Source organism: Verticillium alfalfae, genomic scaffold (genome assembly GCF_000150825.1).
Source record: "Verticillium alfalfae VaMs.102 supercont1.11 genomic scaffold, whole genome shotgun sequence".
NCBI classification, from domain to species: domain Eukaryota; kingdom Fungi; phylum Ascomycota; class Sordariomycetes; order Glomerellales; family Plectosphaerellaceae; genus Verticillium; species Verticillium alfalfae.
In genome coordinates this window covers 1,168,560-1,182,091 of record NW_003315028.1, presented here as the reverse complement: position 1 = coordinate 1,182,091, position 13,532 = coordinate 1,168,560, and the positions used below count along the sequence as shown (strand labels likewise).

At 56.3% G+C, this 13,532-nt stretch overlaps 6 protein-coding genes across 6 annotated transcripts in view; 4 read left to right on the top strand and 2 right to left on the bottom strand.

The window, feature by feature from the left end:
• The window catches only part of VDBG_08184 (conserved hypothetical protein), a gene marked incomplete at both ends in the record, with an annotated part of 3,506 nt that extends 2,411 nt beyond the window's left edge, over window positions 1-1,095 (bottom strand). Inside the window, 3 exons of the mRNA XM_003001879.1 lie at window positions 21-302; window positions 361-1,002; window positions 1,078-1,095. Coding sequence (XP_003001925.1) covers window positions 21-302; window positions 361-1,002; window positions 1,078-1,095 — 942 coding nt within the window. The remainder of the gene's footprint in view (window positions 1-20; window positions 303-360; window positions 1,003-1,077) is intronic.
• Window positions 1,096-1,816: 721 nt separating this feature from the next.
• On the top strand, window positions 1,817-3,148 carry VDBG_08183 (predicted protein; the record flags this gene model as incomplete). Its single annotated transcript, XM_003001878.1, has 2 exons — window positions 1,817-1,968; window positions 2,539-3,148. The coding sequence occupies 2 exons, from the start codon at window positions 1,817-1,819 to the stop codon at window positions 3,146-3,148; spliced, it is 762 nt and encodes a 253-aa protein (XP_003001924.1).
• A 3,423-nt stretch (window positions 3,149-6,571) lies between these two features.
• Window positions 6,572-8,921, top strand: VDBG_08182 (GCN20; the record flags this gene model as incomplete). The annotated part of the gene is made up of 4 exons (XM_003001877.1): window positions 6,572-6,943; window positions 6,973-7,353; window positions 7,404-7,484; window positions 7,536-8,921. The coding sequence occupies 4 exons, from the start codon at window positions 6,572-6,574 to the stop codon at window positions 8,919-8,921; spliced, it is 2,220 nt and encodes a 739-aa protein (XP_003001923.1).
• A 590-nt stretch (window positions 8,922-9,511) lies between these two features.
• Window positions 9,512-10,669, top strand: VDBG_08181 (tubulin beta-2 chain; the record flags this gene model as incomplete). Its single annotated transcript, XM_003001876.1, has 5 exons — window positions 9,512-9,616; window positions 9,839-9,862; window positions 9,925-9,992; window positions 10,069-10,123; window positions 10,193-10,669. The coding sequence occupies 5 exons, from the start codon at window positions 9,605-9,607 to the stop codon at window positions 10,484-10,486; spliced, it is 453 nt and encodes a 150-aa protein (XP_003001922.1).
• A 1,259-nt stretch (window positions 10,670-11,928) lies between these two features.
• Window positions 11,929-12,859, top strand: VDBG_08180 (mitochondrial 54S ribosomal protein YmL16; the record flags this gene model as incomplete). The annotated part of the gene is made up of 3 exons (XM_003001875.1): window positions 11,929-12,196; window positions 12,271-12,359; window positions 12,491-12,859. The coding sequence occupies 3 exons, from the start codon at window positions 11,929-11,931 to the stop codon at window positions 12,857-12,859; spliced, it is 726 nt and encodes a 241-aa protein (XP_003001921.1).
• A 293-nt stretch (window positions 12,860-13,152) lies between these two features.
• VDBG_08179 (3',5'-bisphosphate nucleotidase) overlaps window positions 13,153-13,532 on the bottom strand; it is a gene marked incomplete at both ends in the record, with an annotated part of 1,119 nt that continues 739 nt past the window's right edge. Inside the window, one exon of the mRNA XM_003001874.1 lies at window positions 13,153-13,485. Coding sequence (XP_003001920.1) covers window positions 13,153-13,485 — 333 coding nt within the window. The remainder of the gene's footprint in view (window positions 13,486-13,532) is intronic.

Genomic DNA, 13,532 nt, shown 5'->3' with positions numbered 1-13,532 from the left:
GTGCCAGGCGTAGTGCTGACCACGCTAGCTCGGACAAGATAGATGTTATTCTTATCCTCAACAAAGACACGTAGTCGTTTGGATAGAGGCGCCGCTCCGGGTTCGAGTAACCGGTCCGGCGTCCTACTGACAGGTACGTTAATGGTTCGCGAATGAAACAGGGAGGTCCAGCGCGATGGTTCAGCAGCTCGGGGAGGGGGGTAGGGCTCGACCGGCGACAGAGACAAAACATCTTGCGCTGGCATGTAACGATCGAGTGAATATTGCTGGGCCTCCAAACCCTCGGTCGAGTCATAGTCTAGCTGGTTTCGCTGCAAAGTTGCCGATCGCTGATGGCTAGTGGCGGGGCGGCGGAGGGACGGGAGGTGCGACTTGGCGCGGCGCCGCATCGCCCGCTCCATTCTGATGAGCAGAAGGAGCGCGCTTCACTAACTTGTTTGGAGGCAGCGGGGTCTGATATGTGCCTGATGGCGACAGAATTGGGGCCGAGGATCCATGGGAGAAGGCAATGGAGTGCGTTTCAGGGCCAGCGCTGGAGCGAAGGCTACCGTGTTGTGAGAGCGGTCGCAATGACAGGCGTCTCATCCAGGAGCCATTGGACGAGACGGAGTCACGCGAGTCCTCAGCCGTGGGGGCCACGATGCCGTCGGCCTGGCGAACAAACGATTGCCTTCGGCTGCTGACTTTGGGCGGCGTAAGTTGGGTGCTACTCGTGGGACGATGAGGGCGGGGGGTGTTTGCAGTTGTGGGTGAGAAGGATGCATCGGGGAGGGAGCTGGGATGAAACACCTCGGCGGGAGGGTTCAGGCTTGCAGAGCTGGTCCCTGGGCGAGAGGAAGCAGGTGCGCTGCTCAGGCGAGGGTTGTAGGAAGGGCCATCGTAGTTGGTGTACGCCCGTTTTCTGTTCAAGGTCGAGGTCGGAGGAGGACTTGGTTGGGGCTCTGGCTCAGCAAATGCCAGACCCAAGGCAGCTGCAGCAAGCGCAGCACCGGATCCAACGAGCTGTTGTTGAGTGATGGGTTAGCTGGCATGATCAATCGAACCAGAGCGATGGTGCAGGGGAACATCTCGACGTACACTTGGAACCGTCTGCATATTTGCTGAGCGGAACGACTCAGGCAACGGAGCCAGTGGGAGAAAGCATGCGGACGAAGCGTGTGTCTTTGTTGTCGAGAGACGAACGAAGCATGATCAAGGCATGAAGTTGCAGAAGAGAAAGCGTATCCCGTGTCGTTCGTCGTCGTGTTCGGTCGTACCAGGTATGCGAGAGACAGGCTGGTTGGTCTCAATGGATTCGAGCTGCAAGGAAAGACCGTCTCCTTTGTCCTTTGGCTGGTTTCAACACTGGGGGGGGGGTTGGGGGGTTGAAGGTGTCGAGAGAAATCGGTAGGGTAGGGAAAACAAAACAACCCTACAGTGACACCGACAGAGAGGCAAGCCAATGCCTACAGGGCCCAATCAATGAACGAGAGGACAGGCCAAAAACACCACCACCCTCCGTTTGGGTAGGAGGAGAGAGGAAAAGGGAGAGAGGGTGGGAGAGGGATGGTTTTGCAGAGAGAGTTGACTGGACTGCTCGAGAGCCCAAGAAAGAGAAAAGCGTGAGAAGAAGGTCGTTCGCAGGGTGGAGGTTAGTGGAAACTGGGGAGATTCAGTCGTCCGACCCAGTCAGTGCTGCATGGGTGCAAGCGTGTGTTTGTGGTCAGGTATGGGAAGGCAAGATACCCAGCAGTCGGTAGGGGAGGGAGACGAGACGAGCTGGCCGAGGTGAGACGGGGAACGGGAGACAAAGATGCCTACTTACCTTACGGATGCAATGGGCCAGACTTGGGGGGGGGGCGTTCCGTCACTGTTCCCGTTGTCTGCTCTGTTGGCTGGTGCGCTTTACAAGCCTGCAAGCCTGTTCGTGCTTGGTGCCAGGGAGGGAACAGCCAGCCAGGGCCGTCATGCTCAGGGCAGCAGGAGAATGTAGGTACCGGCCGGGTAGTGCAAGTACCTCACTTGGTTACCCAAGGTACCTACACCAGAGCAAGGTGCGAGCAGCATGTAATTGGACAGTGGATACGAATGACGGCAGGCGCTGGAGCGCTGGAGATGAGCGCTGTAGGGATCGCGCTTAGGCGAGCGCGGGCGAGCAGGTTGACTCGCTGGAGCGGGGAGCAGATGGGGAGGGGGGCCAGGCGCCGCTCCAAGACGGGTGTGCACAGGGCACGCTGGGCGACATGTGGTGTCTCTGGACCTGGTCCATCTGCCCGCTTTCCATTGCTCTGCCTGGCGGCAGGCCGCACGCAAGCCGCAAGCCAAGGCAGGTGGGGGGCGCTAAGCTTTTCCCTGTAATTTCCTTTCCGTCCACAAATCGGGGGGTAATTAATTATTATGCCTGCTGGGAAATGCATTTGCATCTCTCTACTGCCAGCCAAGCCAGTTTTCCACGTATGTATTACAAGCAGCTGCATATGAGATGCACCCCCATGTACGATTTACTTGTACTGACCTGTACAGCATGATGTGCCTTGCCTTGTACATAACCTAGTGCAGCATGCCGTGCTTTGACTGTCACCCAGCGCCAGCCTGCCTGACGGCTCCTACCCAGATAGGCCAATGTAAACAGCAGCAAGTCGGCAAGCAGCAAGCAGACAGCACGCACCTCCGGGGAAAGGGGGGGGGACCACTCGCTCACTTCGACAGAGAACTGTCAGCATCAGTGCAAAGCAGCATGCTGCCATCTATCGATGGTTTCCCTCCTCCACCTCCACCTCCACCGCTCCCGTCATCTGCACCTCCCCAAGCCCCTTCTACATGCCTCGATCCGGACACCCGACCACGTCTCGATGGTTTAACGTTGTTGACATTGCTCTTCCGACATCGACGCCAACGCTTCAGGTCGGACCAGGGCCCACACTACGACCATGTCGGCCCTGGTCTCGGTGGTCTGCGCGCCCTCTTGTTGCTTTTGTTTCTCCTCCTCCCAAAACAAGCCGAGATGGGCATCGATCTAAGAATCCTAGCGCCGTTGGCTGAGACCTATCATCTCACTGGACCGGCTTTTCGTCCACTGGACACGACAGGCAAGCAAGGCCCCGACCCTGGGCCTGGGGAGGTAGTCCTTCGGTCCAAGTCCAGCCCGCCAGCAGGGGGTGGCCTGTGAAGAATGGGAGGGGGGGGGGGGGGGTGGAGGGGCCATGCTCTGAAGGCGGGCCAAGGCGAGATGACTGGATGCCTTGTACCCAAGGATGAAATGGCCGACATTTTCCCCTTTCAGCTTATCATGGCGAAGGCCCCCAGCTAGAAGAAGCCTGCAACAGTGCCTTCCCCAGGATGGACGTGCTGGGGTGCTTGCACAGCATGGCAACATGGTCGGATGGCTACTCACATTCTGAGACTACGGCACAGCTTCGCTGCGCTGGCGAGTTTGTCTCGTTCGTGTCACCCTCACCAAGCATAATTCGGCTAGTCGGTCGAGAAATGGCTCCCCCAAGTCCTCTTCGTCAGCCATGTCGAGAAGAGGCAGGGAACCTCTTGTTTCTCAGACGCGCGGAACATGGGGCTTAAACCTGACTTTGTCCGACAGGCACACTGCTGCGGGATCAGAGGGCCATTCCTTGCATTTCCCGGTCCACCAGTGCGCTACAGGCAGGCACGCCCGCGTACCGTGTGCATGGCGCAGACTTGAAAGGCACGTTGGTATTGGCTTCCTTGCGTCGAAACGAATATCAACAACGATATACCCAGACTGCGACCTTGACCGAGTCCTTACATGTCGCCTTGTTATATTGCTGTTCCATCCGGCCCGGCGACATGCGACAATGGTCTGTCTGGTTCCATCGACCCCTCCTCGACTTTGAGCTGGCGTGGTCAATCTACCAGTGGCTACAAGCAGTCAACAAGAATTCAGCTGTTGCATGACTGGTGGTTGACTGCAAGTGTGTAGCCGCGCGCCGACGAAAGGTCCCGACTACTACTGTCCTGTCATGTTTCCGCCACTTCACCTTGCTGGCGCCCCTCGGATTGTCCCTCGGTGTTGGCTAGGGCAAGATCTGGAGAACTTTAAATGACAAAGGCCAGATCAAATAACCAGTCCTGGGCAAGCAGACAGTATCTTTTGCCTACCCAGTAGCGCGCATTGTTGGACCATGCCTGGCTTCAGCTTGACTCTGGGCGTGGCTTCGCATAGGCGAACATTATGGTGATACCGCAGGAGGACGCTCGTCTCCCCCATGTACATATTGATGAGCCCTGCGGCATGCTGTGCTTGACAAGGGATTGGCATGCACCGTCTAGCTGCTGCTTGCCGCTCCGCCTGTTGTGTCGCGCCTAGGTCGCAGAGGGCTAAATTCGGGTTTCTCTCTGGACTGCCTTTGATCCCTCGTGATCCCAATGCCTATCTACCTGCCTGGTTATTTTCCCGGTTTCATCGTCGGGCGATGAACAGAGGGGTCGAAGGCTAGGCTTCCCACTGTGAGGGATCTGCTTCGTCTAGCGTCGCCTCTAGCCATGCGCTACGACGTGTTGGTGACGTTGGAGCTGCTAACCTAGGCCCCCAAACCTGGCTTCGCGCAACGCCGCACCATGATCCTCGGACGCCGGTGTCAAGCTGGAGTGGAGGGTGGGGAGAAATCACCTCAATTCCCATCGGTCGCTCTGTAGCTCTCGCACTCTCTCCGGTAGCTCTCGACTAGCAAGCCAGGCGTGAGAGGAGCCAAGCTCGGCATTGCCGATGCTGCTACGAGCTTGCCTTGGAGCTTACGGGACATCGGCAGCTGCAGCAGTCAATCTAGTGAGGGACGAGGAGCTCCTGCAGGACGTCTCTTACATGTGTTGCGTCCAACTTTTCGTGTTTGTCATAACGATGGGCCCCCGCCTGCTGCTGCATACGCGTTTGTGCATGGAGAAGAAACCCCCGGATGCTGCCAAATGCATCCCCAAATGCATCCACGGCTTTGCATCATTCTCTGGGGTTAGAATGGAGAGTTCGTTGCCGTGCCAGCCCGTCAACACACACACACCGACTCTCCACGGTTTGTTTCACATTGTGTTTGTGGCTCAACAATTGCCAGCGTAGCAAGCAGGGGAGAACATCAGGCGTAAACGTAGAAGACTCTTGACAATAAGTCAACAAACCCATTTCAAGCGCAAGCCCGCGGCTGGGACTTTCATCTTAGCTGCAGCGTCAACGCAGAATTTTTTTCGTGGTCGGTGCGGATGGCGAATTGACGCTGACGGGCCAGCATGCAAGGAGACCTTGACAATGGGCCTTTCGCTGCTTACCCGAAGTTTTACTCATCTCAAGGTCGTTAAGTTGACATGTCGCCTGCAAGCGATTGGCCGGCGCACGACATCAGACCCCTGTAAATCGCGTGTTTCTAGCGTGCCGGGACGCGGTCATGTGTCGAAAGCAGGCTATCGGCACGCGAACCTGACGCGTTCGCTAATCTTGGCCGATCCAAACAGTGGACGATGTACGGGCTAATAAGCACCTGGTCTTTGTCACGTAATTGTGTCCGGAGCATAGGGGGTGGACGGCACAGGGCAATGGAGTATTCAATCACGTCAGATGGAGATAGAGGGGCCCATCCGCCCGCCGTGGCGGCCTGGGTTGCCCGCCTTGCGGCTCAGCTCACTGTTGGCGTCCCGCCATTTCGCAATAACTTTTATTGACACTGGTTGACAGTAGGATTGGCTGACAATCCTCAGCTCGAGTGGGGTACCGCTTCAGGTAAAGCTGATCGCCATCCCCTCATTGGAACGGGCTGTTGTTGACGAGCTTTATCTGCATCGGAACACCCCTTTGCTGCTGACGCCCGGCCGGCGGCCGTATAACTTGTCTGGGACCCTGAGCCAATCCTTTGTAATCTTCGGGACCATCATCTTGCAGTCTTCCGCCTGCATTGGTTGGTTGTCGAGGGATGCGTGCTTCCTACGGATCTGACTTACTTGCTTGAACTGGAGCACCCGCCGGTCACCGGATGACAAGCTTCAGGAGTGCTGAGCTGTAGCGCCAGGCACATCTCGTTGTCGCACAATACAGTCAAAATCATGAAACAAGATTGTTCGCCCGAACTTTTGCATGATGATGCTAGGATGACTTGCCCTTGAGTACCAGCCTCAGGGTCCATGCAGGCTGCTACGATTGAACCCTCAGAGCATGCCGCTCTCGCATGTGTTCGCACAATTTTTCTTGGAATCATGGTGAGGTAGGCGTGAGTGATGTCTACTCTGATTGAGAATGTTTGTGCCCATGTATTCTCTCTTCAATTGTAGGTATGTTCCAGGGCATCTATCACTGAAATGATTCCGTTGTTAATGACACGTGATGATCTCTCAACCCCGCGCTCGTGCCCCATCTCACCCGATATTCAGCCGCTATCGCTTATCTCACAGTCAACCTCACCCTTTCGATTCATTGTGGAAAGGAAAATGGTTGCTGAGTATTGCGTTTGAGCCTCCATCAAACAAGATATTGGGATTTGACAGGCAAGACTTTCACAGTCTTCCTTTCGCAACCCGTCTGCAGAACGCAAGAAGTTGTTCAATCCAATAAGCTTTGGGAGACCAAACCATCGTCATAAGAATGGAGGCCGAAATCAGAAACGTCCTCCCCAATATCGACCCTGTACTTTCCGAGTACTCTGTGGGTTATCTGTCTCATGCCTCAACCGCTTACGCCGACGAGGACGCCACCGACTCTCCACTCTCCGAGGCTGCGTTGGCGATCACCCAGCTGCTCATCTCCGCCTCCGGGAACCCAGATGCTAAGCTCCAGCAGAAGATTGAGCAGTTGGTGGAGAAGTGGGTAAACACCTACAGCTCTGCCAATGGCTCTGAACGAAAAGGGCCCTCTGCTGTGAAGCGCCTCGACCAGACTGTTCATGTCGGGTCCGCTAGGAACATGTCGTCGACACTGGCTGTGTCGACAGGAGCTGTTGATCTGGAATCCGCCAACGTACGTAAGGTTGAGTCTAAGGTCGACAGGAAGAAGTTGGAAAAGCAGAGCGCAAAATCGCTGCCAAGCAGCAGAAGAAGACATTCAAGACTGTCGAGTACGAAGCTTCGAAGCTTCTTGAGCAGCCGGAGTCCACCCAGTCTTACGAAGAGTTCTACATGGCTGTCAACCCCTTGCAGCTCGGAGCTTCGGCAGGCGCAGGCAAGACCAAGGACATCAAGCTGGACAACATCGACGTCTCTATTGGTGGCCTCCGTATTCTTACCGATACCAACTTCACCCTGGCGTATGGACACCGTTATGGTTTGGTTGGTAACAACGGTGTTGGTAAATCGACATTGCTACGCGCTTTGGCGCGGCGAGAGCTTCCCATTCCCCCTCATATCTCGATTCTTCACGTTGAGCAGGAGGTAAGCTGAAAGTCATTAGAGACTTTTTGACTCTGCTAACGTGTGCTTAGATCACGGGAGATGACACACCTGCGCTGCAGGCCGTGCTCGACGCTGACGTGTGGCGTAAAGTCTTGCTCAAGGAGCAGTCGGTAAGCCAACATGCCCAGAGACTACAGCTGAGTAGAACTAACTCGATACAGGAAATCACTGAAAGGCTTGCAGAGATTGAATCTCAGCGAGGCTCCATGGCAGACACGTCTGCTGATGCCGCCAAGCTTGATAGGGATCGCGAAGTTCAGGACCAGAGGCTCGGTGACATCCAGGCCAAGCTCGCGGAGATGGAATCAGACAAGGCCGAGCCGCGTGCTGCGAGCATTCTGGCTGGTCTTGGTTTCTCCGCTGAACGCCAGCAGTATGCGACCAAGACGTTCTCGGGTGGTTGGAGGATGCGTCTGGCTCTGGCGCGTGCGCTGTTCTGCGAGCCTGATCTCCTCCTTCTCGACGAACCGTCCAACATGTTGGATGTTCCGTCCATCACCTTCCTTGCCAACTACCTCCAAGGATACCCGAGTACTGTGCTTGTTGTCAGTCACGACAGGGCCTTCCTCAACGAAATTGCGACCGACGTCATCCACCAACACTCACAACGCCTGGACTACTACCGCGGTGCCAACTTCGACACATTCTATGCCACAAGAGAGGAGCGAAAGAAGACAGCGAAGCGGGAATACGAGAACCAAATGGCCCAGCGCGCTCACTTGCAGGCCTTCATCGACAAATTCCGTTACAATGCCGCCAAGTCGTCTGAAGCGCAGTCCCGTATCAAAAAGCTCGAGAAGATGCCCGTACTGGAACCGCCCGAAGCAGAGTACAGCGTCAAATTCATCTTCCCAGATGTCGAGAAGTTGTCGCCGCCCATTATCCAAATGTCTGGTGTGACATTTGGCTACTCACCCGACAAGATCTTGCTTCGCAACGTAGACCTCGACGTTCAGCTAGACTCGCGTATCGGCATTGTTGGTCCCAACGGCGCTGGTAAGACGACAGTTCTCAAGCTGCTCATCGGCCGCTTGTCACCAACAACAGGTATCATCACGCAGCACCCTCGTCTTCGGGTCGGCTTTTTCGCTCAGCATCACGTCGACGCACTGGATCTTACCACAAGCGCTGTGAGCTTCATGGCCGCTAACTACCCTGGCAAGACGGACGAGGAATACCGGCGGCAGCTCGGCGCGTTTGGTATCAAGGGTACTACGGGTCTTCAGAAGATGGGTCTCCTGTCTGGTGGTCAAAAGTCGCGTGTCGCTTTCGCATGCCTCGCTTTGACCAACCCTCAGATCCTGGTTCTTGACGAGCCTTCTAACCACTTGGATATCGAGGCTATGGATGCTCTTTCCGAGGCGCTGAACCAGTTCCAGGGCGGTGTCCTCATGGTGTCTCACGACGTGACGATGCTGCAGAATGTGTGCACGTCGCTATGGGTCTGCGACGCCGGCACCGTGGAGAAGTTCCCGGGAGACGTTCAGGCGTACAAGAAGCGTATCGCTGCGCAGGCGGACGCTGCTGGTGTCGTCAAGGCCCATTAAGGATAGTTGCAGGTAGATCATCAGGCGAATGGAAATGAGGCCTGACTAAGACATGAATGAGATGCTCGACCCTCGTTGATACACTGTACGTTCGCTCTTCTCACTCGAGTCCGATAAGACCACAGAAGTGTTTGCAATCTTGGTGTTTATTTTCCTCACCGCCGGCTTAACATGCTACTCACATCCCAATCGGTTGCCACTGTTGCTTTCGGCTGCGATGCTGTCAGATATTGGACGTCTTGATCGCCATAATCCTCAGGCCAATGTTCTCGGGCAGCAAATGAAGTTGATGGAGACCCCTCCTCGGCGCTTGAAGCTCTCAATGCGGGGGCCATCATGGGGTGGGCGCCAATCACGCCTCTCCCGGAACTGGCATTAGCTGCTGTTGGGCCTGACCATGCCACTTTGGGCAGTCGCGCGCACAGTCCCTCCCAGGTAAACAAGCGAGACCAACGCAGCACTGCAGCGCACCCCCCTGTTTGCCCCTTCCTCTACGTGCCCAGTCCATGGCGGTGAACAAAATCACTTTCACCTTCCGACCCCGAAAATCAACACCACTTCCCTCCCCCTAACCTCCCTCAACGTCCCACCCACCCGCGTCTTCCTGAAGCTCTTCTCTGCTTCCAAGCTCTTCCCAGCCTTGCCTATCGTCGTTCAGCTTCCTCAGCCTTCCCAAAATCAAGATGCGTGAGATTGTAAGTCATTCCCATTCCAGCCCAACACTCGACGCGTATCTTTCCCACCCATTCGGCCGCCCCTGAACTCTACCCCGCTGAGTCCCGAACCACGTTGTCCCGACCACGCCCGCGAGAGACGACGACACGCGAAGACGACGACACGCGAAGACGACGTCAAACCTGACCATACTACACACCTCCTGAAGTCCATGAGCTGACCTTGGTTTTCCTCACTCTTAGGTTCACCTCCAGACCGGCCAGTGCGTAAGTTATTTCCAGTACTACTGCCTATTTTCGATTTGCGGGGCTAATGTTTCGATGAACAGGGTAACCAGATCGGTGCTGCTTTCTGGCAGAACATCTCTGGCGAGCACGGCCTCGACAGCAATGGCGTGTATGCTTTCCCCTCCAGTCACAAAACCCTAACGGGTCGTTTCTTTTCTGTAGACCGGGTACTGATGTGATGACAGCTACAACGGCACTTCCGAGCTCCAGCTCGAGCGCATGAACGTCTACTTCAACGAGGTATGTCAATAAAACGGTCCGATGGATATCTCTCAGCAGCATTTGCTCATGGCTTTTTTTTTGTGGCAGGCCTCTGGCAACAAGTACGTTCCCCGTGCCGTCCTCGTCGATCTCGAGCCCGGTACCATGGACGCCGTCCGTGCTGGTCCCTTCGGCCAGCTCTTCCGCCCCGACAACTTCGTCTTCGGCCAGTCCGGCGCCGGCAACAACTGGGCCAAGGGTCACTACACTGAGGGTGCCGAGCTTGTCGATCAGGTTCTCGATGTCGTCCGCCGTGAGGTGAGGGCTGCGATTGCCTCCAGGGTTTCCAGATCACCCACTCCCTTGGGGGTGGTACTGGTGCCGGTATGGGTACTCTGTTGATCTCCAAGATCCGTGAGGGGTTCCCTGACCGCATGATGGCTACCTTCTCGGTCGTTCCCTCGCCCAAGGTTTCCGACACCGTTGTCGAGCCCTACAACGCCACCCTCTCCGTTCACCAGCTCGTTGAGAACTCCGACGAGACCTTCTGCATTGACAACGAGGCTCTCTACGACATTTGCATCCGCACCCTCAAGCTGTCCAACCCCTCGTACGGCGACCTGAACCACCTCGTCTCCGCCGTCATGTCCGGCGTCTCGACCTCGCTTCGTTTCCCCGGCCAGCTCAACTCCGATCTCCGCAAGCTCGCCGTCAACATGGTTCCCTTCCCCCGTCTCCACTTCTTCATGGTCGGCTTCGCCCCTCTGACCAGCCGCGGCTCGCACTCTTTCCGTGCCGTCAGCGTTCCTGAGCTCACTCAGCAGATGTTCGACCCCAAGAACATGATGGCCGCCTCTGACTTCCGTAACGGTCGCTACCTGACCTGCTCCGCCATTTTGTAAGCTCTACCACCCCCCTCAGCTCGGCCTAATTTGCTCTTTTCTAACAAATCTCTTTCCACCAGCCGTGGCAAGGTCGCCATGAAGGAGGTCGAGGACCAGATGCGCAACGTCCAGAGCAAGAACTCTTCGTACTTCGTTGAGTGGATCCCCAACAACGTCCAGACCGCCCTTTGCTCCATCCCTCCCCGTGGCCTCAAGATGTCCTCCACCTTCGTCGGTAACTCCACCGCCATTCAGGAGCTCTTCAAGCGTATCGGCGAGCAGTTCACTGCCATGTTCCGGCGCAAGGCTTTCCTTCACTGGTACACTGGTGAGGGTATGGACGAGATGGAGTTCACTGAGGCTGAGTCCAACATGAACGATCTTGTTTCGGAGTACCAGCAGTACCAGGATGCCGGTGTCGATGAGGAGGAGGAGGAGTACGAGGAGGAGGCTCCTCTCGACGAGGAGCCTTAGATGGCTTCTCTCGATGCATTGCTATGCAGTCCTTCTGCTATGGCGATTGATGATCAAGCGCGGTGACAAGCGATCGGTCCAAAATGTGGACTTTCAATTCGGGCCTGTGGCCAAGAAACCGATACGGGGGCCTTCTACATATACCTCTTAGTAGTGTGAGTGGCGTCTTAATAAAAAGTACGACACTACATCACAATTTTATTCATGCAATGTCACATCTGCACACACGTTACTATGATCAACCATGCGATGAGTGATACCAGAAACGTGCCAGCGCAACAGCCATCAGAGTTGTAATATGTCTCTCGGCCCTGTCTTCTGGAGGTTCCGGGGGCCGTGAAAGACTGGGTCTCAACAAGGAGCCAAACTGTGGTCTGTGCATGTACCCATGACTAAGCCGGCGAAAAGCTTCTGAACTCGTCTCTCGATGCCTCGAACGCAAACGCGAACAGTCGACGTGTTGATTATCCAGCCCAATTGCCCATCATGTTCGCTCCAGGCCGAGGGTTAGCCTTGAGGCAGGCCTTAGGGTCCTCGCCATCCGTTTCATTACCCACTTTCCTCGTTCCCGCCTTCCAGACGACGTCGCGACGACAATTCTCTGCATCGACGAATCGGTCGTCGAAGCTCGGCCGGACGCCTCTCTCGATCCCTCCCGGCGTCGAAATCGTCATTGGCGAGCCCAGAGTGAAGCGAGATGCGACATCATACTTGAAGATTCCCAAGCGGACGGTATCCGTGTCAGGACCTTTGGGTGGGTTTGAGCTCCCAGGAGGTGGTGTATGGCACGATGGGACCATTTAGCTGACGAAGCTTGTCTGGCAACAGGAAAGCTTGATCTCGAGATCCCCCCCTTCCTCAAGATTGATCACGACACGGAGGCGAGAAAGGCCACCCTCACAATCGAGGACGACACGGTGAAGGAGCAGAAGGAGATGTGGGGTGCGTATCCTCTTCCCGTTCTCAAACAACCGCCACCCCCCCTTTTTTTCTTCGCCCGGCGAGAAGACGGAAAGACTGACTCGGCTCTTCTGTTATGGAAACATAGGCACAACTTGGGCGTACCTCAACCGCTACATCATTGGCGTCTCGGAGGGCCATACGGCGGTCCTCCGTCTCGTGGGCGTGGGCTACCGTGCGTCGGTCGAGCAGCGCGGCGGCAAGGCGACGTTCCCCGGCCAGCTGTTCCTCTGCCTCAAGCTCGGCGTTCACGCACCCCATCGAGGAGCCGATCCCCAAGGGTGTCACGGTCACGACGCCGACGCCGACGCGCATCTTGATCGAGGGCATCGACCGCGAGGAGATTATGAGCTTCGCGGGCCGCGTGCGCAAGTACCGCCCGCCGGAGCCCTACAAGGGCAAGGGCGTATTCGTCAACGACCAGACGATCAAGCTCAAGCAGAAGAAGATCAAATAGACGAGTCGCCAAGACACAGGAATGCAGCAGCAGCGGCAGCAGCGGAGAACGGAGGAGAAGAAGGAGAAGGACAGGGGAGGGAGGGAGAGCTGTGTGGTGCAAGTGTGGTCTGGCCCGCAGCTGGCTTGGGCCGTGTATCTCTGTGTATTCTTGTCCCACCATATGCAGATGTGTATACTATTGTCACACCACGCTTGTTTTTTTTTTGGTTCGCATCTTACAATGCTCGACATCGTTTTTGTTCTTTGTTTCTATTTCATTGTTCTTCTATATGGAACTGTTCCTCGTGACATCTACGCCGCCGTCTTCTGGTTCAGCACTTCCTGCACAACCTTGAGCACCTCGGCGTGCACGGCGGCAGGGGCAGCCACGACGCCTTTGTTCTTGGCGAGGGTCCGGCCGACGGAGAAGTCGAGCCTCTGGCCGGCAATGTCGGTGACGTGGCCGCCAGCCTCGCGCACAATGAGGTCGCCGGCGGCGTGATCCCAGATCTTCTCCTGGTAGGAGGCGCTGACGGGCAGGCGCAGGTAAATGTCGCCGGCGCCGCGGGCGATGCTGCCGTACTTGCTCTGGCTGTCCATGCGGACCCTGGGGCGGGTGATGCCGAGCCGTTGGGCGATCTGGGCCTGGTCGCCGTGGGCGCTGTGGCCGGCCTCGACGCTCTCGCAGAAGG